General features: G+C 35.7%; 5 protein-coding genes and 1 long non-coding RNA gene across 9 annotated transcripts; 4 read left to right on the top strand and 2 right to left on the bottom strand.

Moving 5' to 3' along the window:
* The first annotated feature begins 7,693 nt into the window (after positions 1–7,693).
* Positions 7,694–8,107, top strand: LOC113311428. The gene has a single exon (XM_026560269.1). It carries the CDS (start codon positions 7,694–7,696, stop codon positions 8,105–8,107), a length of 414 nt encoding a protein of 137 aa, XP_026416054.1.
* Positions 8,108–9,730: 1,623 nt separating this feature from the next.
* LOC113309614 (ubiquitin carboxyl-terminal hydrolase 13-like) lies at positions 9,731–10,563 on the top strand. Its single transcript, XM_026558068.1, has 3 exons — positions 9,731–9,858; positions 9,965–10,113; positions 10,202–10,563. Exons 1-3 carry the CDS (start codon positions 9,815–9,817, stop codon positions 10,444–10,446), a joined length of 438 nt encoding a protein of 145 aa, XP_026413853.1. The 5' UTR covers positions 9,731–9,814; the 3' UTR covers positions 10,447–10,563.
* Positions 10,564–11,830: 1,267 nt separating this feature from the next.
* On the bottom strand, positions 11,831–14,089 carry LOC113308833. Of its 3 annotated transcripts, XR_003340119.1 has the most exons (4): positions 13,893–14,089; positions 12,972–13,208; positions 12,322–12,572; positions 11,831–12,219 (listed from the first exon to the last, which is right to left on the bottom strand). It is a non-coding gene; the product is annotated as an uncharacterized LOC113308833 (long non-coding RNA). The 3 variants fall into 3 exon arrangements; XR_003340118.1 differs by having other exon boundaries at positions 11,831–12,435; positions 13,893–14,087; XR_003340117.1 differs by having other exon boundaries at positions 11,831–12,572; positions 13,893–14,086.
* A 302-nt stretch (positions 14,090–14,391) lies between these two features.
* LOC113308573 (ubiquitin carboxyl-terminal hydrolase 12-like) lies at positions 14,392–15,994 on the top strand. 2 transcript variants are annotated; one of them, XM_026557036.1, is made up of 4 exons: positions 14,392–14,550; positions 14,654–14,802; positions 14,875–15,178; positions 15,909–15,994. In XM_026557036.1, the coding sequence occupies exons 1-3, from the start codon at positions 14,411–14,413 to the stop codon at positions 15,159–15,161; spliced, it is 576 nt and encodes a 191-aa protein (XP_026412821.1). In that variant the 5' UTR covers positions 14,392–14,410; the 3' UTR covers positions 15,162–15,178; positions 15,909–15,994. The 2 variants fall into 2 exon arrangements, with proteins under 2 accessions (XP_026412821.1, XP_026412819.1); XM_026557034.1 differs by lacking the exon at positions 15,909–15,994 and having other exon boundaries at positions 14,875–15,385.
* Positions 15,995–17,450: 1,456 nt separating this feature from the next.
* Positions 17,451–19,789, top strand: LOC113313865 (3,9-dihydroxypterocarpan 6A-monooxygenase-like). The gene is made up of 2 exons (XM_026562648.1): positions 17,451–18,632; positions 18,824–19,789. The coding sequence occupies exons 1-2, from the start codon at positions 17,682–17,684 to the stop codon at positions 19,529–19,531; spliced, it is 1,659 nt and encodes a 552-aa protein (XP_026418433.1). The 5' UTR covers positions 17,451–17,681; the 3' UTR covers positions 19,532–19,789.
* A 300-nt stretch (positions 19,790–20,089) lies between these two features.
* LOC113308736 (mediator of RNA polymerase II transcription subunit 15a-like) lies at positions 20,090–22,785 on the bottom strand. The gene is made up of 4 exons (XM_026557201.1): positions 22,721–22,785; positions 22,157–22,268; positions 20,587–20,710; positions 20,090–20,401 (listed from the first exon to the last, which is right to left on the bottom strand). The coding sequence occupies exons 1-4, from the start codon at positions 22,783–22,785 to the stop codon at positions 20,295–20,297; spliced, it is 408 nt and encodes a 135-aa protein (XP_026412986.1). The 3' UTR covers positions 20,090–20,294.
* Positions 22,786–25,526: the final 2,741 nt, after the last annotated feature.

Below are 25,526 nucleotides of genomic sequence, written 5' to 3'. Positions count from 1 at the left end.
AGTAGATGGAAGGGAACAATAGTTGGAATAGCCTTGAGGTGGCGAGATTTCTTGTGAGGTCTATGAAGATCTTTATCACCCTGCGAATTACAATCTAGATAAGAAACAGAGGCAACAATATTGTTATTAGAAAAAGATAGTGTTTCTTACTACCTTCTCATTCGCAGACTTCCTTTTATGAACGACAACTTTATGCTGTGATTTGGGATTATTAGGATTCTGAACTGAAAATTTGGTGTTGGAGCCGCTTTTGCTGAAATAACAAGAGTATGGGAATCACATAAACAACATCACATAAGACAATAAACAAGATCAATTTCAAATATATCAATTTCAGCAAAATCTATAAGGAAGAAAAAAGAAGACTAACCTTGATGAATCCATGAAAGATGATAGAAGAAGATCACGAACTATGAAGATCTAATTTGAAGATGAAGAAGAATTTAAAAACATTGAAGAAGAAAGAACAAAAGTTGCAACGATGGAGTTTGCAGAAGAACGATGAAGTTGCAGAGAGAATAAAAAGAAAGAAGAAGAGGATGAAAAGAAATATATATAGAGGGAATTTTTCCGCGAGAAAATAAATGTGGTTAATACGGAAAGATTTAAACGGTTACAAAAGACGTGTCGAGAAATAAATGGAAGAAAGAATACGTGTGATAAATGCAGAATATGAGAAAATAAGCTATTGCATTTAACAAAGAATGTATTTGGATATTACAAACTAAGTATCCAAAAGTGCGCATAGCAACTAGAAATTTTTAGTAGTTTCCTTTGCATTTGGAAACAACCCATACGGCAACTAAGGCCTCGCAACTACCATTAGTTTCCTTTGTTTGGGAACTCAAAACTAGTATTAGGCAACTAAACTAGTATCGTTGCTAATGCTCAGATTTTTTGTAGTAACTTATATCTAAGTTAAGTCACTTTTCATTTGTGTGTAACAAGCTAAGTTCGATCTAACGGTTGAAAGATATTAGCTTGAGTCTAATCAGGTTTTCATCTAACGGTGAATATTGAATGCTTTGTTACCAAGGTAGCATTGATTTCAAACCCTGATTTGAAGACTATATAAGGGAGAACTCTAGAAACTGGGAAACCTAATCCCCACACCTCTTGTGTGATACTAGTTGCGACTAGAGTCGATTCTCCTTTAACCTTAGGTTTTTCCAAAACCCTGTAGGTTAACGACTTGAAGACTTCATTGGTATTGTGAAGCCATAACCAACTATTTTCTCTGTAGTTGCGTGTTCTGATCTTGTTGTTTTCTATCGTATTGAGTACTATCTTCTCTAAGATTTGCTCGAGATTTAATCTCCGATAGACAAGATAAAAAGTAGTCACAACCATCTTCCTCTCATCATTTGTGATTCCACAATATCTTGTTTCGCTACCATATGATTAAGATTATTGTGAGGTGATTGATATTACTAGGATGTTCTTCGGGAATATAAGACGTGTATATCAATTAGTTCATGTTCACCTTGATTTATGAAAAGACGGAACAAAACTCAAAGGTATTTATTTGGGAGAAATATTTATCTATTAAATATACTTTTATGTGTGAGACATATTGGTTTATTAAGTCTTCGACTTTGGGTCGTAGCAACACTTAGTTGTGGGTGAGATCATCTAAGGGAATCAAGTGCGCAGGGTCTTGCTGGGATTCAGAGGCGTAAGGAACGCGACTGTACCTTGATCAGTGTGAGATTGGTTAGGGCTCAACTACATTCCAGTTGTTTCAAATAATAATCAAACTCGCGGATTTCTATCTATTTGATTTGATGATTACATTGTGAAACAAAGATATAACTCTTGGATATATCTTGATTAAGATCGCTTTATTAGTTGGTGCTCTTAGAATTATATTGGAGTTTTTCCATATAGATTACCTAAAAGAAATATTGGGTAAGGTTGTTAGAGCCCGACTTTTCACTAACAAGCTAAGTTCCAACAACGTACTGCTACATTAGATGAACAGGTTTCCGTGTTAGCCTACCAGAGATCCTCATAAGGAAACATCCAAGGGACCGAAGCGTATTGGGGCGGATTATATATGTCTTAAGAGGAGCAAGCTAACTCTACCTTCCATGTAAAATTATGTAATATTGCGCCATCAGATACTTGAACCTGGGAACTCCTGGAGCGCATCAAATCTTTGAAGAGCAGAGATGACCAGCTGAGTTAATTACCAGTATATTGGTTGTGGGAAACTAATAATCAATATTTTATTCATTTTAAGTAGATTTCCTACAAGATGAAATCTATGATGTGGTCAAAAGTTTACCTAGCTAGAATTCCCTGGACCTGATGGCTTCCCGACAGGCTTCTTTAAATCTAAATGGGATAGGGTGGGAGAGGATTTAATCACAATTATTAGAGCATAGCTCGGTTGAACCCACCAAGCGTTGGTATGTCAAGTTTGGTTGTCATATTTTAATGAACCAAAAATCATTTAAAGAGTCGCTTTATTATGTACTAGAGTCAACTTCGTATAGGTTAGCTTGAAAGTATTAGGATATGAGACATTACAAGTATTACGAAGACTTGAAGAAGTCAAGAAGTAAGGAGCTACAACGACAATATCATCCTTCCACTTGAGGTTACTGATATTTGAATTGAAATGTTTCATTCCCTAATTTATCTTTCAATTCATGCATATTGAAAACATAACTGCGAAGCATGAATGATTATACTCTAGTTAGACGTAGTATTAAAGAATACAATACAATACGAATTATAACGCTTATCTTTTGAACTTCGTATATAAGACATCGACATAATCGTTTGAATGCTATTGTGATTATGTAGTATGAGGTGAAGATTGCATCCTAGGAAACAATGTTTTACATTAGTTTAAAGGAAGTAAATTCATGAACTTGTTAGTTAATCGTTTTCCTGTTAGTTAATCGTTTTCCTATTTAAGAAAAGCCTGAGTTTATTGCGCATATTTATTTCTTTTGCTTAACAAAATTTCGTTACAGTTGATATTTTATTCCATTATTTGTGTATGGATGTGCGTGTGATTCAATTGTTTCTGGTTAATAAAACTATTGTTATCTTGTTTTATTGTTTGGTTTCAATTGTTTAGGCTTGCAAAATATCGGTGCAATTGCGGTGCTTTAATGTCTATGTTGTTTCAATTGCTTCCGGTTGAGGTGAATAATTATGCAAGTTGATTTATTTGGGTTGTATGAATGGTTTATGTCTTAAAGAAAGGAAAGGTTTTCAGGATGAATTGTTTAGTCCAATTCGATTCCGGATAAGAGAAACTAAGTTAATTCTGATCTTAGTTAGACTTATCAAAGTGGAGGTTTCAGTTATTCAAGTCTAATCGAATGCCTTAACAAGAAATGCTAGTTAACTAACCTAGCACTTGTCTTGTTTAAAAGTGAAAGGTATAAGTTATATGGATAATTGGAACCTGATGAGAAAAATAGAGTTATCTTTATTTTGGTATTATCGAACAAGCGATTGTATTTGTACAATCGGTTTAGCAAATGAACTAAGGTGCTTAGTCGATTTTTTGGTTTGCTAAACTATTAGGTAAAATTTCTTCGGGAAATTGTTTCCTTGGTAACATACCGAAACAAAATTACTTTGTAGTTTCGGTTTTGTTATTGGTTATCAAAAATGGTGTGTGGAACCCTCGTTCTTAACTCTAAAGGTTACAAGTCTTGTGAGATTTGTAAGATCCTCTCGGCGTGTCCTTTATTGCTCGTACCTTTGTCATTTTGTGACAAAAAAGGGGAGAAATATATGGAGTAAACAAGTGATACTGATATTGATTTGTATTGATTGGTATCACTAAGGTAAAGGACATTGGTTCTTAAACGTTTATCTAACGAAAGAGTAAAACAGAAACTAAGGGGGAGTAGCATATCATATGATACTTGTAGTTATATGGACTGCAAAAAAATAACAAAGACGTGCAGATTGATAAAATCTACCTATCTTACCTTTAGGGGGAGTATTAGATTTGTTATTATAATGTCAACAACGACATTTATGGATTGAATGTATACAGGTTATTGTGTTGTTGAATTCGAGAATCAAGCGTATGTGTAATGAATTCTTTTAATTTGTTTATCCACATGATGTAAGAGTGTTGTCAGTAAAATTGACAAAGGGGGAGATTGTTAGAGCATAGCTCGGTTGAACCCACCAAGCGTTGGTATGTCAAGTTTGGTTGTCATATTTTAGTGAACAAAAACTCATTTAAAGAGTCGTTTGATTATGTACTAGAGTCAACTTCGTATAGGTTAGCTTGAAAGTATTAGGATATGAGACATTACAAGTATTACGAAGACTTGAAGAAGTGAAGAAGTAAGGAGCTACAACGACAACATCATCCTTCCACTTGAGGTTAGTGATATTTGACTTGATCTGTTTCATTCCCTAATATATCTTTCAAGTCGTTCATATTGAAAACATAGCTGCGAAGCATGAATTATTATACTCTAGTTAGACGTAGTATTAAGGAATATAATGCTTATCTTTTGAACTTCGTACATAAGACATCGGCATAATCTTTTGAATGCTATTGTGATTATGTATGGGTATGAGGTGAAGATTTCATCATAGGAAACAATGTTTTACATTCGTTTAAAGGAAGTAAAATCATGAACTTGTTTTGTGAATCGAAAAGGAACTCGCTAGGCTTATTATTGTTATTCATTGCATATCTTTTGAACTACCAATATGTGTGATTAGTATAACCGCTCATGACTTGTTTATGTTCTTGGTAAAATTATTCACAAGGCCTGACTTTTGTAATGGTATGACTTTTGTTAGTAAAACCGATCTTAAGTAATCACCTGAGATGGTATGATCGATTTAGTGTTATTGGTATGAACAACTCTAGGCAAAGGGGAACCGATCCTAGTAATAGGTGCAACCGATCACAAGAGGGAAATCGATCCTTGTAAGAGGTGCAACACGTTTCTAGATATTGGGAACTGATCCTATTAACATGTGCAACACATTTTTAGATATTGGGAACCGATCCTATGGACATGTGCAACAAATACTAGTAAGATAACATATATATGTGGGAACCAATCCTAGTACCTAGTCAACCGAATTTTTGCAAAGCTAGTGTGACTAAATCCAGTACTCACATGGAGGTAGAACCGTGAAACTCATGTTTGGTGATTGAGCGTTCTTAATCAATCACATAGTTCTTGAAAGTAAGATGAAACAATTCTAAACTAATTTGGAAGTGTGGAAAATCGGTTTCAAGATTGTAAGTATTAAAGAGGACTTACAAAGTTAAGATGTCAACATACTTTGAACATGTGCAGTAACGCTTATCTTTTATTGTTCAAAGATATTCCTTAATAGCTAAAATAAAATCCCGGATCGAAAAAATAAGTTGAGAATCTTTTAATTAAGGTTTTTAATTTTATTTTTGGAAAATGGAAAATTAGTAATGTGCATTTACTAGTTAGAGATTTTCTAACAAATTTTCGGTCAATGTTCGGACAAAGAAATTCCAGGAATTATGGAAACCAAATTTGGAATATATTGCATATCTTGAGAATATTTTCGGTTTTGGAAATTCCTTGGTGTCCAAACTTCCTTGGTCTATAAATATCAAAGTTTGCATTTCGAGCAAACTAATCCTCAGAGCCAGCAAAACTACCTAGATGTGTTATTACTGGTGGAGCCGCCTATTCGGAGAGGATAACCTAATTAGGTGACATCTCTTACGGCCGCTCGGTTTAAAGACTTCTCTGGGATTGGGAAGCTCTATTAGTACTGTTGGTGGGAAACTAGATAATTGCGGTTAACTATTAGTTTTCGATTGATTTGATTGACTAACGGTTGTTGAACTTTGATTGCACCTAGCTTGTTTATGCTTGAGAATCTTCTCTTCTGATATAAGATTCACTCAAACTAAATCGAAGGTTCGAAGGGATCTTTGGATTGTTTTTATATCTAAAGACGTCTTGTGATAATCCATTGTTAACAAACTATGTTCTGTGCGTGATTGATTACAAGAGATTCAAGTTGATTGTGTGCAGGTGTTTATTGAAGATCTAAGAAGATTTGAAGACAAAGAAGACTTTGAAGATTTCTGATTTGGGTTCATAATCTTTGGTGTGCACAATTCTTGTTTCGGTTAAAGAGGATCCAACTATAATCGGTTTATCCTTGTGGTAGATTGGATTGATTAGTTGAGTAGATCGACATCAATACAATTCTTTGTGATTCAAAGTATTGATTGCAAAATCTTGAAAATTACTTTGGTAGTTGTTATTAGATAGATCTAAGGACCTGAGAAATGAGGTTATTGGGATAAACGGAAGAGCCTTTTGTCGAACTCATATCACTTGGTTGAAAAGAATTGTTACCAAACAAATTTGTTGTTCCTTTACTGTTTGGAATACGAACCAAAGTAATTGTTCCAAGTAGGTGGATTATTACAATTTGGAGGCGTGGGAATACAGACGGAAATAGGTGAACTATAGGTTTAGTTGTTTGGTCTCAACTATACGAAGTGGGTTTGATTTTGTATAGCGGCTTAATCCTGAGAGTATTCAATTCTGGACAAGGTCCCGGGGTTTTTCTGCATTTGCGGTTTCCTCGTTAACAAAGTCTTACTATGTCTTTTACTTTTCTATTTCCGCAATTATAATTTCTTTTATTATAATTAAAAGTAAAATACACAAACGTTAATTCTTATTTACTTGATAGCAATCCTATTGTGTTTGCTTAAGTCCGAACCATTTATCAAGTAAACATACTTCGTTGTTTCATGTATCGATCTTGTATCCATAGTCAATCACATAAGTTATCTTGTTGCCGTATTATATCGATCTCGTATCCATACACGATCACACGAAGTGTGAACCGATTAGTTGTATTGTCTCGACTCAGTCCATAGACAATCACTTTCAGAGAAAGGACTTATAGGTGGAAAAGTTTTAGATTGAGGTATATTTAGGTACCCTCGTCTTTTCAACAATGGTGCAAGATTTCTTCTTAACAAGAAAACTACCTTTTTACCTAAATCACACCTCAATTTGCTTAATCCCAAAATCTCAATTTCCAGCTACCCCAAATGATTACAGACCAATAAGTCTTTGTAATAGTACTTACAACATCATCTCCAAGTTAATGGTTAAGAAGATGAAAAACTTTATGGACAAAATTATTTCTCGGACTCAGGTAGCTTATGTTCCTCAAAGGTATCTCAATGATAATATTATAATATCTCATGAGTTGATTCACACTATGAAGAGATCAAAGGAAAAAGAAGGGAATATAGCTCTAAAACTCGATATATCCAAGGTTTTTGATCGCCTGGAATGGAAATTTTTGGATAAAATGCTTTTATCTCTAGGTTTTGTTCAGAATAGAGAGAACTGATCTACCAGTGTATCTCGACAACACAAATTTATATCAGACTCAATGGAAGTTCCTATGAAAAGTACACTCCTACAAGAGGATTACATAAGGTGGATCCTTTATCCCCCTATCTCTTTATCATAGAAATTGACTACCTTTCACGAGCTTTATTCATAGCTGAAAATAACCAACTTGTTAGACACATCAAAGTGACAAAAGAAGCTCCATCAATTAATCATCTATTATTCAAATATGATTGTTTGCTCTTCTTCCAAGCTGATCAAAAAGTTTATCATCTATCCTAGATATCCTTAAAAACTTTGGTAATCCATCAGGACAGATGATTAACTTCTCTAAGCCAGATGCCTTTATTACAGGAGATTTGTCACATCAGCATAAAATGGAAATAGTGGAGAAACTGGGAGTTAAACAGATGTGTGATTCTGACAAATATCTGGGACTACCAACTTTATTAGGTCAATCTAAAACACTCTCTTTTAAGTCTATCAATGATGCTTCTGAAAATAGGCTCAGTGGATGGAATTCAAAAATTCTTAATCACTCAGCTAGAACCACTATTGTTAAGTCAATGTTAAACTCTATACCAGCTTATTACATGAGTTTCTTTAAGTTACCCAAGCACACATTAAAACAGCTTGAGGCAATACAAAGGAAATTCTGGTGGGGATATAAGAATAATAAAGGAATAAACTTCACTGGCTGGAATTCTCTATGTAACCCAAAAGCAGAGTAGGTCTAGCTTTCAGAAAATTAGAGCAGTTTAACATGACTCTAATTACTAAACTAGCATGGCGGCTTTGCACAGAATCAGATCAACTTTGGGTCAAAATTCTAAAGCCAAAATACTCCCCTTACTGTGATTTTCTTCATCTTCAAACTGAGCATCTAATTCCTCTTGGATTTGGAAAGGCATAAAAGAAGTTCTGGAAATTGTGAGGAAATTTCACAGATAGGATGTTAGGTGTGGTACAAAAACTCTAGTCTGGTATAACAAATGGGTAAAGGGTTTGGACCATTCACCAGTTCCAAATAGTAACTATGCTGAACCGGCAAGAATAGTGTATGTCTGTGATCTCATGCTTTAGAATCCTAGAAGGTGGAATATCCCTCTATTTAAAGTAGTTTTCCAAGATGACATAGCTAAAATCATTCTGCTAATGCATCTATTCCAATACGGCCAAGACGCTATTATACGGTAACCAAACAAAAAAGGTATCTTCTTTGTTAAATCCACATATTATCCATTAAATTCTCAGCATAGGAAGTTACAATCTCATCTTGTCCCAAAGGAAGTCTGGAAACATATCTGGAAATCTAATTCGCCACACAGAGACAAATTTTTTTATCAGGAAGTGCCTTCGAAACATTGTTCCGATAATGGTGAAACTAAGTTTCTATAAAGATGGAATTAACACTCTTTGCCCACTGCGTAATCAAGGTCCTAAAACCCTAAAACATCTAACCAAAGGATGTGATACCAAATCAGTCTGGTTTTCAATGAATATGAATGTTATTAACATTCAGTCCGCTCACCCATCCCTAGCCTCTTGGATTAAGAGTTGGTTCTTAGATTCCACGACCATGCATCAAGACTCATGGAATGTTTGGATAGTCACTGTCATGATTACTATGGCAAATTTAGAAGAATAGGTGCAACAAGGTTTTTTTGCAATAGAAAACCAAACATCTTGAAGAAACAATATTAAATATATGTTTCATCAATGTCTTCACAGTTTTGCAAATCATCGCCAGAATCATCATCTTAGTTCTCCTTTGGCCAGTATTCACATTTGGCAACCTCCTTCCCCCTAGAGTGAATGTATTTTTCTTTGGTGTGAAAAAATATATTTATGATGGAATTAACATTTCGCAACCTCTTTAATATTGATAATATTGGGGAAAGGAAGTTTAATATTGATGATAATTAGACCAATACCAAATAATTTTAATTCTGTTTAATGAATGTATTTTTCTTTGGTGTCAAAAAATAAATAAATTGTACATCCGTGTTATATGGCAAACAAAACGACATTAACAAATGTGATTACAGGCCACAGGTTAAAACAAAACAAAACTCAAAACTTGTTTCCCACACAAAAGCTTTTGAAAATTCAAAATTCAAATTAAACCGTACTGTCAGATGTACTCTCGCCACGCGTTTCTTTGTGAGTAGCCACCTCCATCTTTATTTGCTGTCCTGGTTCCAGGACAAGACTGTACAGTCCTTCACTCTTTCTACCCGGAATCCAATACTAAGAAAATATTATTATACTCTTCAGAAGAAGCAGATGTAAAGGAGAAATTGAAAGGAAACTCTTAGAGCTTTTTTCACTGTTTACTTACTCAAATGGCCTCAACTGAAATCGAAGAGATTGGTTCCTTTTCAATTTCATCTTCTAAATTCAATTGGAAGATCAAAAACTTTTCAGAATTTACAACAATGTATACATACAGTGATGTTTTCACTGCTGGTAGTTTTAAATGGTAATCTAACTAACCTTTAATTAGTTTATTAATCATTAATTTCTTCTTCTGCTGCTGCTTTTGGATAGTTTAATCCATACCGAAGTTTTGTCTTGGTAATTATCAGGAGAGCATGTATCTATCCAAAGGGAATGGGGAAAGTGTATGATCACTTATCACTCTACCTAGTCCCAGTTGATCTGACCAAATCGGTGAACACGGAGTATTGCTTTGCCATTACTAGTCAGACGGATCGCAACAACAAAGTGAGAAAGGGTATGTATATATGTTGCAGTACTACAAGAATAGAATATATTTTTATTTGTTCTTACTTAATTACATTTTGGTTCATTTGATTCTGCAGAACAAAAACAGAAATTTCTTGAAGAGACTACTAGAGGGTGGGGCTGGACATCATTCATGCCTCTAAGTGAACTCCATGATCCGAGTAAAGGCTATATTGTGGATGATACTTGTGTTATCTCAATTGAGGTTACTTGTTGGACAATGAAAGAGGAGGACTCATCAGATGATGGAGTAAAAGAGAGTGGAGATCCACACAAGGTTCCAGAGGCGAAGCGTAGCAAAACCATAGAGAACAGTCAGTAGAGGAATAGAGGATGATTTGGAAAGTAAATACTCTCACGAAATACTTCAATGGAAATGTATCTCGAAATAGGTGAATATTTAGTGATCAAAGAAATGTTGTAGAAAGTTATTTCAGTACTTCAATTCACATAGACATTATTATAAGTGTGGCTAATTTAGAATGGGATACGGATATTATCAAGGTTATATACGAATGCTTTAGTGTTTAGTTTTGGATTCCATGACTTAAAACACCCAATCAAAATCCTTCCTATCTTTTATTTTTGAGCAACTCATGGGGTCGGAGAAAGAACAACTTCGCATCATTAACTTGTCCAATGTGTTGGGCTTGCTCATCCTTATGATGTACTTTGACTGCCGCTCCAATGATGCCACCGGGTATCATAACGGCCCCGCTTGTGGAGCCTATATGAAATTCTGTTCTCACCGCAAACAGAAGTGCCAACTGACTATATTTTCACCCCGATCATCACCATGCCTCTCAAATATAGCAAAGTCTAATCCATAGCTTAGGAGGGACTTGATTTTCTATCTAATTTCCAATCTCAGGCACTTGAAATTGAAGATAAGCAGGGCTATTTGACAAAAAGCAGCTGACTTGGCTTGTAAAGAACACTAGGAGCTATTAAAATATCACAAACATCTTTAACCAGAATGAATGATTTCAGAAATTGTAAATTTTGACAAGGGCCAAGGCGCCATGGCCGAGCAGCATCAACACATTAGTTGAAAGCACCTGAATTTAGTGTGTGCAACAACTGAACATATCTGAACACGAGCCAAATGAATATGGCTGTAATTCAGGGGTCATTATTTGGAGTTGTTACCATTGGTACTGGTAGGAGAGAGGGTGAGCGCAATTCCACTTGGGCAGCATTGGGTGGTGGGTGCCCATAGGTTAACACAATTTGGGGTCGAAATTAGAATTCACACAATGTTTTGAGAATTCAAAATTCAACTCCATCTTTAAGCCGTACCTTGTCAGATGTACTCTCACAAGTCACAACGTGTTTGTTTTTGAATAGCCAACTCCATCTTTATATGCTGTTTTGTTTCCAAAGACAATAATAATACAGTCTTTCCTTACAAAATTATGGGGGTGACATACAGATGTACCCCTGTTTTTTTATGCCTAAACAGATGTACCCCCATTTTTTTAAACTTTGCAAATGTACCCCTGTTTTGACTGTTTTTTTTGAAAAAACGGTAAACAGAAAGTTAGCTGCAGTTATTTGCCAGCTGTCTACATTTTCCCACTTAAAAAGACATTTCAGTCCTTCAAATCACTGAGTTTTCTGGTTAAATCAGTTCGGTCAGATAGTTCATCTGTACCCTATTTTTTTTTCAAAAGAGAACGCTAAAATTAAAATGAATTCAAAAGATGAGCATGGAACGCGTAATAAGAATGTATTTGCGATCCTAAAAATTACATAGACTGAAAAATTAGTACAATGCAACTTATAATATTTTTCTCATTGCCTGCATAATGATTTCAGAGTTGATCTCCATCTCTCAAAGCTTGTTCCTTCATGATGCTCTCCATGTTAGCAATCTAGCCAACTCTCTAGTAACCAATACAAAACAACTCTCTCAACTCTGAATGCTTCCTTAAACACCTTGCAAAGAAACTCAAACTTCTCCTTGAACGTCCAGCTTTCTCCTTTTCATCTTCAAACAAATATCAGCTCATATTGATATAAACTACAACAACACATTCACATGACACATCCGAGCTCATAAGGGACCAACTCACAGCCCGCAGCACCAAAATATCTGCCACAAATAGAAGAAGCACTGCTGAATCACTAATAGCTTTAGAGATGAAAAAAATATAACAAAACTCCTACAAGTAATCCAGAGAAGCATCATCATTACTATTCCTTTGCTTAATGGGTTCTTCCCTAACTTTTCTCGACGTGAACACTCATTGTGCAACTATCACAACTGCAACCATTGTTTCCTCTCCTTACTGGCTTGTAAAACCATTCACTGAATATCCACAAACAACCATGAGAGTCATGGTTAGTCATGGCAAAGAGTAAGCAAAACATTCCCAAACCACACCCATGAAGTAAACTGAGTCTAAACATAAACAATTCCCGCTCCAGTTAACATATAGTAGATTCCTACAACAAAAATGAGTACATATATAAAAGACACCCAATATCAGGGACAAAATGAAAGACAAAAATCTAAGCTTACTAAGGTTCTCAAGTTGCAAACTGTAGTTACATAAATCGTAACCGAAACAAACAGAGAAGATCATTTTTCATTTTGCCACTGTCCCTAACAAATACAGCAAAAAAACTTTACTAAACAACCCAAAAAAAGAAAATTAACTTGGTTTAAAACCCAGATCTCATAACCAAGTATCTTCTTGAAACAAATCCCAATTGAACAGAAAATCAAAATGAAAAAAAAAAACATCTAACTCCTAAATTAGAAACTATTAGAAGCACACCCCCGAATTACTTAATAGTAATCAAAATTAATTGAAACAGGAAAAGAAGAAGAAGATGAACTACCTCAAGCCCCCGAAGAATCTTGAGTTGCTGCTTCCAGATATTATAGTGGAGGCTTATCCCTTGTTCTACTGTGGAGCATATGGAGCCTAGCATCCTTAAGTTTCAGTACATCCCTATTAAATAGTACCATCAACCCCATTTTCATCAACATTATTCCTTGAGCTCCATTCAACTTTCTCAAGGTCTATATCCACTCCTACAGTTGTTCTTCTTGAGTCCGTGTGAAGCCACTCCGCACTACAAAACACCCACATATTAACATTTTAACCACCAAAATCCCAAAAAACTTCACACGCAACTATGCAACACTTGTTTTCTCTACAGCTATGGAGGCCATATGTTCATATAAATATAGAATCGAAGTATCAAAACTCTAGTAAGCACTAGTTTCTATTAATAAAATGGACCAGAGAAGCATTATTCTTTGGTGTTTTTGGAATATATATAAATTCAAAAATTCTATTTTAAGAAATCTCAAATCAAAACAATCAAACAAATATAAATCCCTCTCCTCAGTATAACTATAACAGTAAGAAATGAAATCGAATATCAATGCACAAAATTAATTAGGGAGAAAGGAACGAATTCAAAAGTAAACCCAGTATCACTCGATTAGGGCAAAGTAGAACTGTGAAACCAAAATAGTTAATTAAACAATGAATCCAATATCAATCAACTAAATATACCCCAGGAAAAATCGAATCCAGTATCAATAGATTAAGGCAAATTATACCAAATAAATGAAAACATGAATCCATTTTAATTGTTAGGGTTACAGAAAATCAAACAGCAGCAGAAAATTTAAAGATCAATTCACCAAATTAAACATTCTTAGAATCATAATAGCACATAAATATGAAAACCCATTATCAAATAAGTCTATACAAACAGATATTTCAAATTAGGGAAACGAATTAGTACATGAGTGCTTGGGATTGAGGTGAAAAGGAAAAAGAGAAATACGGTGTTGCCGTGCTGGTAGCTGTTGTATTTGTAACAACGATTGCAGGTGTTTGCGTGTTGCTTCTCGAGGAGGAATTAAAGAAGAAGGAGACCGAAGGTTTTGCTGCTCGGGGAAGAACTGAAGAACATAAGAAGAAAGATGTTTTCTATTTTGGGCAAAGATAAGTATTAGGTATAGACGAAAGGATGAGATTCAGTCTTTCATTTTCAATCAATGGTTACAATTCCACCGGAGGGTATACGTGTAATCTTACACTTCATTTTCTCATCTCACTCAAGGATAAATTGACCATATGACCGAGAAATTGACTTTATTAACGTTTTTGGATGGAAAACATCCAAAGGCCTATATTTGTAAATAGGAAAAAAACGGGGGTACATTTTTAAGTCGGATATAAATATAGGAGTACATCTGTTTATAATCCAAAATGTTGTAAGAAAATTCAAAGACCTTGTTTCATCCAGTGTTTACTCAAATGGCATTAGCATCCGAAATAGAAAAGATCTCTTCATCTTCATCTTCAACAATAAAATTCAATTGGAAGATCAAAAACTTTTCAAAAACTACACAGATGTTATCTGAGAGTGATGTTTTCTCTGTTGGTTGTTTTAAATGGTACAAATCTTCTGAACCTAATCTTTAACTAGTTTATGAATCATTTCTTCTTCTTCTGCAACGTTTCTACAACTTTTGATTAATTTGAATCTTCTCTTATTAGGAAAGCATGTATTTATCCAAAGGGAAGGGAGAAAGTGTATTACCACTTATCAATCTTCCTAGTCCCGGTCGAATTGCCAAAAACCGTCAGCACGGAGATCAGTTTTGCGATTGCTAGTCAAATTGATCCCAACACCGCAGTCAGAAAGGGTATGTATCTATCTACTATTGAATAAGATTTGTTTACATTCGATTTCACTTATGACTTCTTCGATACTGCAGAAGGAAAGCAGAATTTTCTTGAAGGAAGTACTGCAGCTTGGGGTTGGCCAGAATTCATGCCTCTTAATGAACTCCATGACCCTTATAAAGGCTATATTGTGGATGATACTTGTATTATCACAGTTGAGGTTACTTGCTGGTCGAAAGAGGAGGACTCGGATGATGATGATGATGAGGATGCAGCAAGTAGCCTTGGGGATAATTTAACAGCGAATCAAAGCAGCGATCCACAACCACAAGGGGCCACTCAGGGGAAGCGTACCGAAATCAAAGAGGAAAGGCAGTAGAGTATGATTTGAAGAAGGTATAACATATTAAAAATCCGATTATTAGTGCACCATAACTTGCTGCAGCTACCGCAACTCATGGAGCAAAGCTACTTCCGAGCACATGTTATAGCTTGCAAATGGTTATTAGCTCATACGAGCTCTATGAACTCCTGAAGTCAGTTGAAACTTAGATTTGCACGGTTGCAACATTAATTATGTAGTGTCTCAGATTTAATTATTACCCTAGCATAATTAGATTTCTTATTCAAATTTAAATTCCTAATTAAAAACGGTTAATCCTAACGCTAAATGTTAATTTCCAAAAGAATTTAGGTGATCTCGGCTAATTTGATTTGACTAATAAAACACTGGAAATTGCCTAAGCCGATACGGCCGGGGCTGTAGGTTTCGACTAATTTGACCCGACTAACGAAACAAATTGCTTAATCGGCCCCGACTAATTTGACCCGACCAATAAAACACTGGAAATTGCTAACGATCCCGATCCCGACTACTATGATCTAACTAATTAAACACACTAGTGTGACTCGACTAACCAACACACTATAATATGATACGACCAACTAAATATGCGGGTACTTTTCTCTTCTGTTATGACCCGACTAACTAAATATACTTTCGACTATTAAAAACAGGACCAACTAACACATTAATTTTAATGGATTTTGGACCAGCTATTTCCTGCATATTTTATGTCTTGGAATAATGGATTTTTCAGAAATTTTATGTTTATCTATTTTGCAGACCTCAACTTCTTCGTGGTGACTTGATTTCACGGGATGCGAGGAAAACAGGGAAACATCAGGTTTCTGCATGTGGGTGAAGAGGGCGGTCTGCAATACTTCATGGACAGATTGTATATGAATAATTTCACTTCATTCTTTTTTTAACATATACATAGTTGTGTATTCGAAAATATTGGTTGCAATATTGTGATTTTTGAGATTCAGTCAAGTTTTTTCAATTGTTGGATGTACATATTTATTCGTTTGCACGATCATTAAATTCGCTTTGAAATCTCTAATCCCCTTCCATAAAAAAACCGGTTAGGATTGGTGGCTAAGTCAACATGTATCGTGTGTACATGTGAGAAAACAGGTTTCAGTTGTTAAATCATACTCAAACAAGTTGAATCGGGATAAGACATGGAATAAAAAAAATAGATTGTTTAAAAGTGTGGTTCTAAAACAAATATAAGACATTCAATATCGCAATCCAAGTGTTGAGTTATTTCCCTACCATTTGGAATGTGAGCAACAAGTATTTTTCAAGGATACTGATTATATATATATATGAGGTCTAAATACAGTGAGCGTGAGCAGGACGAAATTTCTGCATCGGTCCGTTTGAGGCAAATAATGAATTTGAGGAGGCTAGGGAACTGACTTATACGGAGTTCCCGACAAAGTTTGTCATGTTTTTCGTATTTTTGCAGGTAGTTCCCTCCGTGAGATGTTTCTAACGTTGTCGCTCTTCTGTGAGGTGACATAACTAAATTGATATATTTTGGGAGGAAAATTGGAAGATATAATCGCAAGATATTCCTTATATACTAAGAAAGAGACGCGATACGACAAAATTGAAATTCATAAACGGGGAATTGAAAAACTTTCCCTAAGCTTGACATCGAGAGAATTATAGCAAGGAATAACATGACCCGCCGGGAATTTCCAATGATTCCCTAGATAAAAACGGATACGTCAGCAATATTGAAGTATCTGTGTTTCATAAAACTAAATTAACGGCCAATTAATCTAGGTTAATTATTAATTATGTACGGTATCTTCTCTCCTATTCAAAAAAAAAAAAAAGAAAAAAAAAAAAACTTTCCATGACTTTAGTCAAAGTTAGAACTAGGCAAATGACTTATTGGCGAAGTTGTCCCTCACTAAGCTTAGTCTCCGCCTTGTAGAATGCATCTAAGGTAAGGGCCAATCCCGTATTGCATAAACTCAGCCAGTCAGCCTAATGCGCACACCAATACCAATTTCACGTTTTCTATGATTTTATTTTGGAGGTCCTACTTTTTATTTAAAGCTGGACCACTTGCATCCTCTTTTATCAGGTAAACGAAGACAACTCCATGTGGAAATGAGCAACTTGCCAAATAATATTATCATCGTACTACTATGGTGGGGAACAACTTTTATTTGTCAAGTAAGCGGGCGTATTACGGGCAAATTCACATTTTGAGTTGCCGGCTCAAGTATATCTTATCTTAAAGCATTCTTCCGAACTCAAAGTTCTTCATTTATGCAACACATCGGCTGCCAGTATATGAGGAGCTTCTAAATCACCGTTTAGAGACAAGACACCTATTGCCTCAGTTAACTTAGCTCTTAAATCACCATTTACAAATATCAGCGACAAATTGAATGAGGTTCTGTTACATTATTCGCAATTAGGAAGTAGCTATTGCACATTAAAAGCAGGAACTAAATAGCCTTTGTTATTTGATTGAAATTATCTCCATACACATTAGACTGTTCTGTGTAGTTATTGACTTGCAGTTACTTTATGCTCCACTCTTGCTGTGAATTGATAATGGCGGTTAACATCTTCTTTTGTGCAATTGCCTTCTTCATTTGTCTGTTGGTTATGCTTGATATCGTCTTTCACTTCAAGAAACGAGTAGGGCGCAGACTCCCACCAAGTCCCATATCCTTGCCAATCATTGGTCATATGCATCTCATTTCTGCAGTCCCTTACCGATCTTTTCACAAACTCTCAATCCAATATGGTTCATTGATCTATCTTCGCCTAGGTTCCATTTCATGCATGGTCGTTTCTTCTCCTGAATTAGCAAAAGAATTTCTCACAACCAACGAACTAAACTTTGCTTCACGCCCTGTAACCATAGCCGTCAATTACATCAATTACAACTCAGCTGGCTTCGCTTTTGCTCCTTCAGGAACCGTGTGGAGATTCATGAAAAAGGTTTTGATGTCTGAGTTACTCGGTGGCCAGGCTCTGGTGAAACATCGCCACATCCGAAGAGATGAGATCCATAACTTAGTTCAGCTGTTGATAAGAAACTCTACCAATGGGGATAGAGTAAACGTTTCAGAAGAACTCCTGAATCTTTCAAATAACATAATTATGCGAATGATGGGCAGTGTCAAGTTTTCTACAAGTAGCAAAGAAGGGGAGGAGATTCGCTCCCTTGTTAGGGAGGTTACAAAGATTTTTGGTCAGTTCAATCTCTCGGATGCTTTTTGGTTTCTAAGGAACATGGATTTGCAAGGGTACCTTAAGAAATCTACTGATATAAGACGCAGATATGATATTTTACTTGACAGAATCATGCATGAACGTGAAGAAGCTAGAACTAAGAAAGAAAGGACGACTGTTAACGTCGGTACCGGTTGTAATATGGCGAAAGATTTATTGGATATATTACTTGATGTGTCTGAAGATATGAACTCAGAGATGAAACTCACTAGAGCTAATATCAAGGCCTTCCTCTTGGTAAGTCTCTCGCCTTCTTTCCTCCAGAGCTATTTAGAATAATGCATGCATATCTGACAATTGATCCAAGTTTGTTTACATAAATCAATTAATCCAAGTTTGTTGCCATATGTCTAGGTGGCTTGAAGATTGTTTCTTTAAGAGGCATATTATTACTTATTTTTTCTTATTTGATTTTGAGGTTATATTAGGATATCATGACGGCTGGAATAGATACAACAGCTAGTTCAGTCGAATGGGCGCTAGGGGAGCTCATTAATCATCAATGCATGCTTGAGAAAGCAAGAGGAGAAATAGATTCTGTTGTGGGAAAGAATGTCAGGTTGGTGGATGAATCTGATCTACCAAATCTTCCTTACATTCAAGCTATCTTCAAAGAAGTGCTTCGTCTTCACCCTCCTGTACCCATGCTTTTAAGAGAATCCGCCAAAGATTGCACGGTAGCAGGCTATGACATCCCAGCCAAGACTTGGCTGTTTGTCAATGTATGGTCCATCACTAGGAACCCCAGCTACTGGAAAGACCCTTTAGAATTTCGGCCTGAGAGGTTTATGATGTCGATGACACAGAATTCGGCTCTCCATGAAGGTGTTAATGGTAAATGTGATCAAGATAGCACTAGCCGAATGAATAGGGATGTCAGGGGTCCACACTTCGATTTGTTGCCATTTGGTACTGGTAGGAGAGGATGCCCTGGAATTGGATTGTCTTTACTTGAAGGTCCAACATTATTGGCCGCTATAATCCAATGCTTAGATTGGAAGGTAGTCGGCATTAATGGAAGCAAAGTAGTTGACATGACCGAACGACCTGGAGTAATTGTACCCATGGCCAATCCAATCATACTTGCCATCAGCACTCGTTTCAATCCATTCGAATCAGATACTGGAAGAAAATAAATATGCTGACGGAATGTGCTTTCATATTCTGCAAGAGTTCTGGTACTAGTGACGTAATTGAGACTTCAGAGTACTGCACGCGTTTTCTTGGTTTACTGCATTTTGGTTTAAAGTACAAGTTATAATTGTACTTCCAACAAAATAAATGGTGTATCTGTATTAGGCTTACTCCGCAGCTTGTAAGAACTTAAAAGTTGTTATATGTATCCTAATTTTGTGTATAAATCATCCCTGGATTTACATCCAACAAAAGCATAGTAAGACATTGTTTTAAAACTAAATATGAGAAAATAGTTGAATTCAGGAGTGGAAAGGCTTCAGAGTACTGCACGCGTTTATGCTGCGTGAACCTCTCACAGGGAGTTGCCATTCCCCTTTGTGTGCTTGGTTGCAGCTTTCTCTATATTATGTCCAGTGTTTTAGAAAGGGCGCGATTTTCTTGTGCCTCAGCCCCAAAACGCGTCTGAAGGGCCACTTCGTGGTTTGATTTAATAAAAAAAAGAAAACGGGCTGATAAAACTGAAGAAGAAGAGCGAATTGAGAAACAAAGTTATGGGGAATGTTGATTTCTTCCCATAAAAGGAATAAATAATTGTCATATCACCACCAAACATGAAAACAAAATATGAACGTTTTTAGTTGCCAGTCAATTATTAGATCCTAGATTCACAGACGAAGTCGGTGTAAGGACTGAGTGAGATTGGCCCCAGATGGCAATGTAGAAGACGATGCCACAGGTCCTTGGATCCCAGAATTTGCAATGTTATTCTGAATATTCTGGGATAACAGCTGCTGCCGTGCTTGAGACTGGTTGTCTAAAGGAATTTGTGACTGCCCTGGGTTGCGCACTTCGGACTGCACACTGACACGCTATTTCGGTACAATGACAGGAAGAAAAAAAAATAATCAGGTGACCAATAAATCACAACAACTGATAATAACTAATGCATGTGTAAATCTTTAACACTATACCATAGTCAGTACATACTACCAAAATTCCTTATAAGATTCAATTTAGCATCAATAAAATATTTTCCACCGGCTATCTTTCTAACCTGGATCTTGAGGATTTTGGCTACCACCACCAGTATTTAATGGCAAAGAATTAGCAACTCCATTTGTCTTAGATTTTGTCTCCATTGTTAGCATCTTCAAAGATATTTTTCGTAGATAATCCGTCTGAATTGACAAAATTAATTGAGTTAGATTCCAAGAGTGCTGCATGTATAAAGAAAAGATTGTTGAGCATAATACGACCACAGAGTACTGGCAAAAAATAATAATCGATGCAGAGATGATAAACAGATTTCAGTAACGATGATTTACACGGGATGTAACTCATTTTTACCCAGTTCTCAACGACAAATCATTTTTCTATGTAGAGGCCAGTACATCCTCTATTCCTCTGAAAAAAACTTAACAGCCTGAAACTGCTTAGAACTTATACCTAACAGAATGTAAAGTGACAAAACAACCATCTATAACACAGAGAAGAGTGCACAAATGGGATTCAAAATTATTTATGGAAACTAAAACAATGTTGTGCAAGCATCTAAACCTATCGAGTATCGACCGGGTGACAGACCATGGAGCTTCCTAACAACATAGACATTATTCTGTTACAAACCTCAGCTAAGGAGATTCTGGTTTGGAGTGAGATGGAGAGATGGATAAGGAGATTGTATCATAAAGAAAGTTAAATCACATCTGTAACGGAAAAAAGAATTACTACTCAAAAGTCAGAAAAGCAGTGAAGATGTGCTGAATTACACGGTTAAGTGTGTGTCCTTTGAACTCATCATAACCCATTAATACAAGGACATACCAAAAGGGTAACAATTCAGTTCGACTATCATACTAAAGCATTTAAATCGACCATCTCCAGTCGGATCTTTCCAAGAAGATTAACAAAACAGGGAAAGGCATACCACACAGAACGCATATTCAACATTGGCTTATCGGGCAAACTCCCGCAAGCAATCCCCAAGCTACTGCTACTCAGGTCTTTCGGGTAATAAAGTACATTCTGGAGTGAGAACTCGATGAAATTGAGACCCCGTTAAGCACCAATCTAGAAACAAGTGGGTCTAAGCAATTGAAGTTTCACACAAAATTTCCCATCAGCAGAATACATATAAATTTCACGAAATAACTCGAGTTCAGCAAGATGTGTACACGAAATGTCGTGTGCACTCCATATGTATCATGATTATTCTATGTAAAAGGTTATCATATCAAATTGGACAAGATATTACAGGTACTTGCCAGTCACGTGTGAATTACACCAGAAGATTTTCTACAACATATTAAAAATCCAGTTATTAGTGCATCATAAAAGATCACTACGACAAGAATGGCTTGAATCTTGAATACCTCTATCAAATAATCCTACAGTTCCCAACTCTTTTTTAGTTTATGTAATCCCAGAATTCAGTTACAAATCTAAATAATTAAAACACCAAATAAATGCTACAATTCTAATTTCTACTCAACAGAAAGTGACAAAATTCTGCTTATTTTGGTGAATCCATGCTGAAAATAGGAAAATCATGCTCACTCATGAATAGAAGAACTAGTAAAGCAATACAATTACTACAATGTCGATGCCAAATTGAATAATGATACCTGACTTGTGGCAGCAGTGAATATTTTTTCCTCGAATCTAACAGCAATTTTATTAAGCTCCACCAATCCCTCTGGCCCAGAAATTATAACGCATCGTTTTAGAGTTTCCATTCTACGAGAATGAAACGCAGTAAGTTTAAGATAAAATTATAACTAAGAAGAGTAGTCAAACCAACTGCAAGTTATTGAAAGATAACTAACAGGTAACAAAGATCATATCAAGCGTCAGATTATGATATACGCCCTCCAATTAGCAAAGAAAAAAAATGACACAGAAATCTCTTGTAGAGATACTTCCAAGGATCAAACCAAGAATATCTCTCATTCAAAAAAACTATGTTACACAAAATAAACGCTCGATATAGAATTCTTCTCTTACAGCAATATTACTCCCCACATATCATAAATCGAAATCAGAACTCCCTTTTACTGCTTAAGTGAAAGTGTCCAATCCAAGTTTGAAATAAATAATCACTACTAAATTTATAAAAAAAATAATAATAGCGTGACCACTTTGCCCAGGCTAATTCACAAGTTAAAACCAAACAACAGTAATCAGCTTACATCTTGGTAACAATTCTCTGTCGAGAATCAAGTTGAAGTTGTGTTCTCCAATCAGTAGCATCCATTTAGGTTCGATTTTGGCAGGCTCCCAATTGTTATTATCCATATCGATCAATAACAAAATAGATAAAACTGAAACCTCGATTACAAGGATACAACGAAGACGAGAGTGAAACCCTAAGAAACCCCAAAATCGCGAAATTGGGATTATCCCAGAAGTATAAATAGAGTTTGTTTGAGAGAGATAATTTTATCACTGGTGGAGAAATGATTATAGCACTACAAGAAAACTTGGTTTAAGCGACCAAAATCTCAGCAAAATCACAAAAGTTTGGTCGCTTTTACAGTTAAGCAAACTTGTTTGCAATCACCAAACACTTTGGCTGCTATTAACCTGTTTCCATTATATCGTAGCAAGTAAACAAATTTGTGGGTTGCTCCAGCATTTTTCCGAGTAGTACATAGCGAGTAGAATAGTAGGTTAGTAGCTATTTACTTCAAGCTACCATAAATCAACAATTCAAAATATGTTTGGCTGGTAAAAAGGGAAAGTGAATGGCTCTAAATAAACGTGAATTTTGTTATGGAATCAAGCAGCTTTCACGAGCTGCCAATGGTACGCATACTCCTTGGGTTTGAGTTGGGGAAGGTACGCATACCCCTTGGATTTGACTTTCACAAGCTGTCAGTTATATGCATACCCCTTGAGCCTGCATTCGTGAATCAGAGGTATGCATACCCGATAAGCATACCTTTGAACTACCTTTGTGTGTGGTTTAGGCGAAGAATGTTCGTGCTCAACCTCTTGTAACTCACATTGAGAAATCATAAAATCCTAATTTATCCTCTCTTTAACTACAAAAATATAAACTCTATATACATATTTCCAAAGATCATTTAGTTGGTTTTATTTTCGAGAATATGGGAAGGTACGGTTTGCATACCCCTTGGACATGACTTTCACGAGCTGACAGTGATACGCATACCCCTTGAGCTTGAATTCGTGAATCATAGGTATGCATACTGTTGACTTTAATGAAGAGTTGTTAGAGAATTTAGTGCTACTGGTAAACAGAGTTATCATATGTTGTTTCACACAACAAGAAATAAGAGTTGTCATATGTTGTTTCACACTAGAAGAAGGAAGAGTTTTCATATGTTGTTTCAGACAAGAAGAATGAAGAGTTGTTATATGATGTCTCACAACCCTACGAAATGCTATTAGGTTTTTGTAGTACAATTTTCATGTGTAATGATTTTTATATATATTTTAGCTTTTTCTTTTCTGTGGTATGCTTTTTCGTTTTCCCACTCCCGGCCAGGTTTCGAGCTCGGAGCCATTTTTTTTCTCGTAGTCGCCAAAAAAGGGTTTGTTTAAGGGTTCAGAGAATATTCTGATAGAATCTTACTAGTAAATGGTTAGATTCATCGTTCTTACGAAGTTTCCCGATTTATAGTAGTCCTACTCCTGGTCAGGTTTTCATCTTGGAGCCACTTTCTTTCTCGTAGTCGACAAAAAAAAGGTTTGTTTAAGGTTTCAGAGTTCCGATGGAATCTTACATATGAATGATTGGATTTATCGTTCTTACGAAGTTTCCGACTTATAGTAGTCCACTCCCGGCCAAATGAGTTTCGGAAGCAAGATATCATATATTTATGGTCCCTCAGTGGATTCAGCCATCTGGGTTTCATACTCAGTTTACAAGATTACTAGATATAGACCATATGTTCTCATTCAAATGTGCTTTGGAAGTAAGATATCATATATTGATGGTCCCTCAGCGGATTTTTCATGCATTCGGGAAAATGACCAAATTACTGTCACCGGAAAGGGAAACAAACTTTCATGTGCCCGTGAAAATTACCAAATATCCTATCCTAAAAGAGGCAACAAATTTTTCGTTGTCCGTGAATATGACCAAATTACCCTCACCGAAAAAGATAAATAAATTTTTAGGTGCCCGTGCACATGACTAAATTACACTCGCCTTGAAAAGGGAAACAAATTTTCATGTGTCCGTGAAAATTACCAAGATACCATGTTCTCCAATTTATCCATTCAATGCTTACTCAAGTTATTAGAGTTACATTAACAATTATCCAAAATGCCATTTTACATACGTTTAACAAGTCATTATGACATAGTTCGCTAGGACAGACTCCATTCAGACCAGTAAATATTCCTTTATAGCTGTTTATTACTCTTCATCCGACTCTAAAGTTTCTTCAATTTAATTGGCATGCCTACATAATTCGATTCCAACAAAGCTCACATAATTCAATTCCAATAAAGTATATCCATTCTAGATTTGATGTCATTGTATTTGCTTAAAGATTTAGATAATTTTATTCCAAATTAAATAAATTTGTTTATTTAGACATCAATTTTTCAGCTATAAATAACACTCACTTAGTTCCACGCAGAAGACTCCTCTATTAAAAAAAAAAACTATCCGTATCTTTGTGATAGTTCATATTTTATGGATAAAATTGCTATTATGGGTGAGAATTAGATCTGCATCTATCTGAAAGTTTGGATGATACTCTAGGTATTTGAGGGGTTCTCTCTGGAGTAGTCCATCCGGTCAGCCATCTGGACATATAGTTTTTTTCTTTGTCCGGTCATCGATTGACCGGATGTAACATGCTTTTTAATTTTTAATTTAATTTGAAAACTAATCACGTTGATTTTTAACCGGATGATTTACTTTTTATTTTTCACTATGACTAAAATATAGATAAAAAAAATGTGGGTGTATATCTGTGGTTATCTATATAGATTTTCCATATAGAGGAAAATATTTAA

This window comes from Papaver somniferum, chromosome 9, assembly GCF_003573695.1.
Source record: "Papaver somniferum cultivar HN1 chromosome 9, ASM357369v1, whole genome shotgun sequence".
Taxonomy (NCBI): Eukaryota; Viridiplantae; Streptophyta; class Magnoliopsida; order Ranunculales; family Papaveraceae; genus Papaver; species Papaver somniferum.
This window is presented reverse-complemented; position numbering and strand designations above follow the sequence as displayed.

Bases quoted from the DNA above. Each gene is read 5' to 3' on its own strand.
- LOC113311428 (XM_026560269.1), top strand. From the start codon at position 7,694: ATGATTAACTTCTCTAAGCCAGATGCCTTTATTACAGGAGATTTGTCA.
- LOC113309614 (XM_026558068.1), top strand. From the start codon at position 9,815: ATGTATACATACAGTGATGTTTTCACTGCTGGTAGTTTTAAATG. The intron at 9,859-9,964 runs GTAATCTAACTA...GGTAATTATCAG, and splicing joins ACTGCTGGTAGTTTTAAATG to GAGAGCATGTATCTATCCAA. The intron at 10,114-10,201 runs GTATGTATATAT...TTGATTCTGCAG, and splicing joins CAACAACAAAGTGAGAAAGG to AACAAAAACAGAAATTTCTT.
- LOC113308573 (XM_026557036.1), top strand. From the start codon at position 14,411: ATGGCATTAGCATCCGAAATAGAAAAGATCTCTTCATCTTCATCTTCA. The intron at 14,551-14,653 runs GTACAAATCTTC...TTCTCTTATTAG, and splicing joins TCTGTTGGTTGTTTTAAATG to GAAAGCATGTATTTATCCAA. The intron at 14,803-14,874 runs GTATGTATCTAT...TCGATACTGCAG, and splicing joins CAACACCGCAGTCAGAAAGG to AAGGAAAGCAGAATTTTCTT.
- LOC113313865 (XM_026562648.1), top strand. From the start codon at position 17,682: ATGCTCCACTCTTGCTGTGAATTGATAATGGCGGTTAACATCTTCTTT. The intron at 18,633-18,823 runs GTAAGTCTCTCG...AGGTTATATTAG, and splicing joins ATATCAAGGCCTTCCTCTTG to GATATCATGACGGCTGGAAT.
- LOC113308736 (XM_026557201.1), bottom strand. From the start codon at position 22,785: ATGGATGCTACTGATTGGAGAACACAACTTCAACTTGATTCTCGACAG. The intron at 22,269-22,720 runs GTAAGCTGATTA...TCATTCTCGTAG, and splicing joins CAGAGAATTGTTACCAAGAT to AATGGAAACTCTAAAACGAT. The intron at 20,711-22,156 runs GTATCATTATTC...TTGTCAATTCAG, and splicing joins TCACTGCTGCCACAAGTCAG to ACGGATTATCTACGAAAAAT.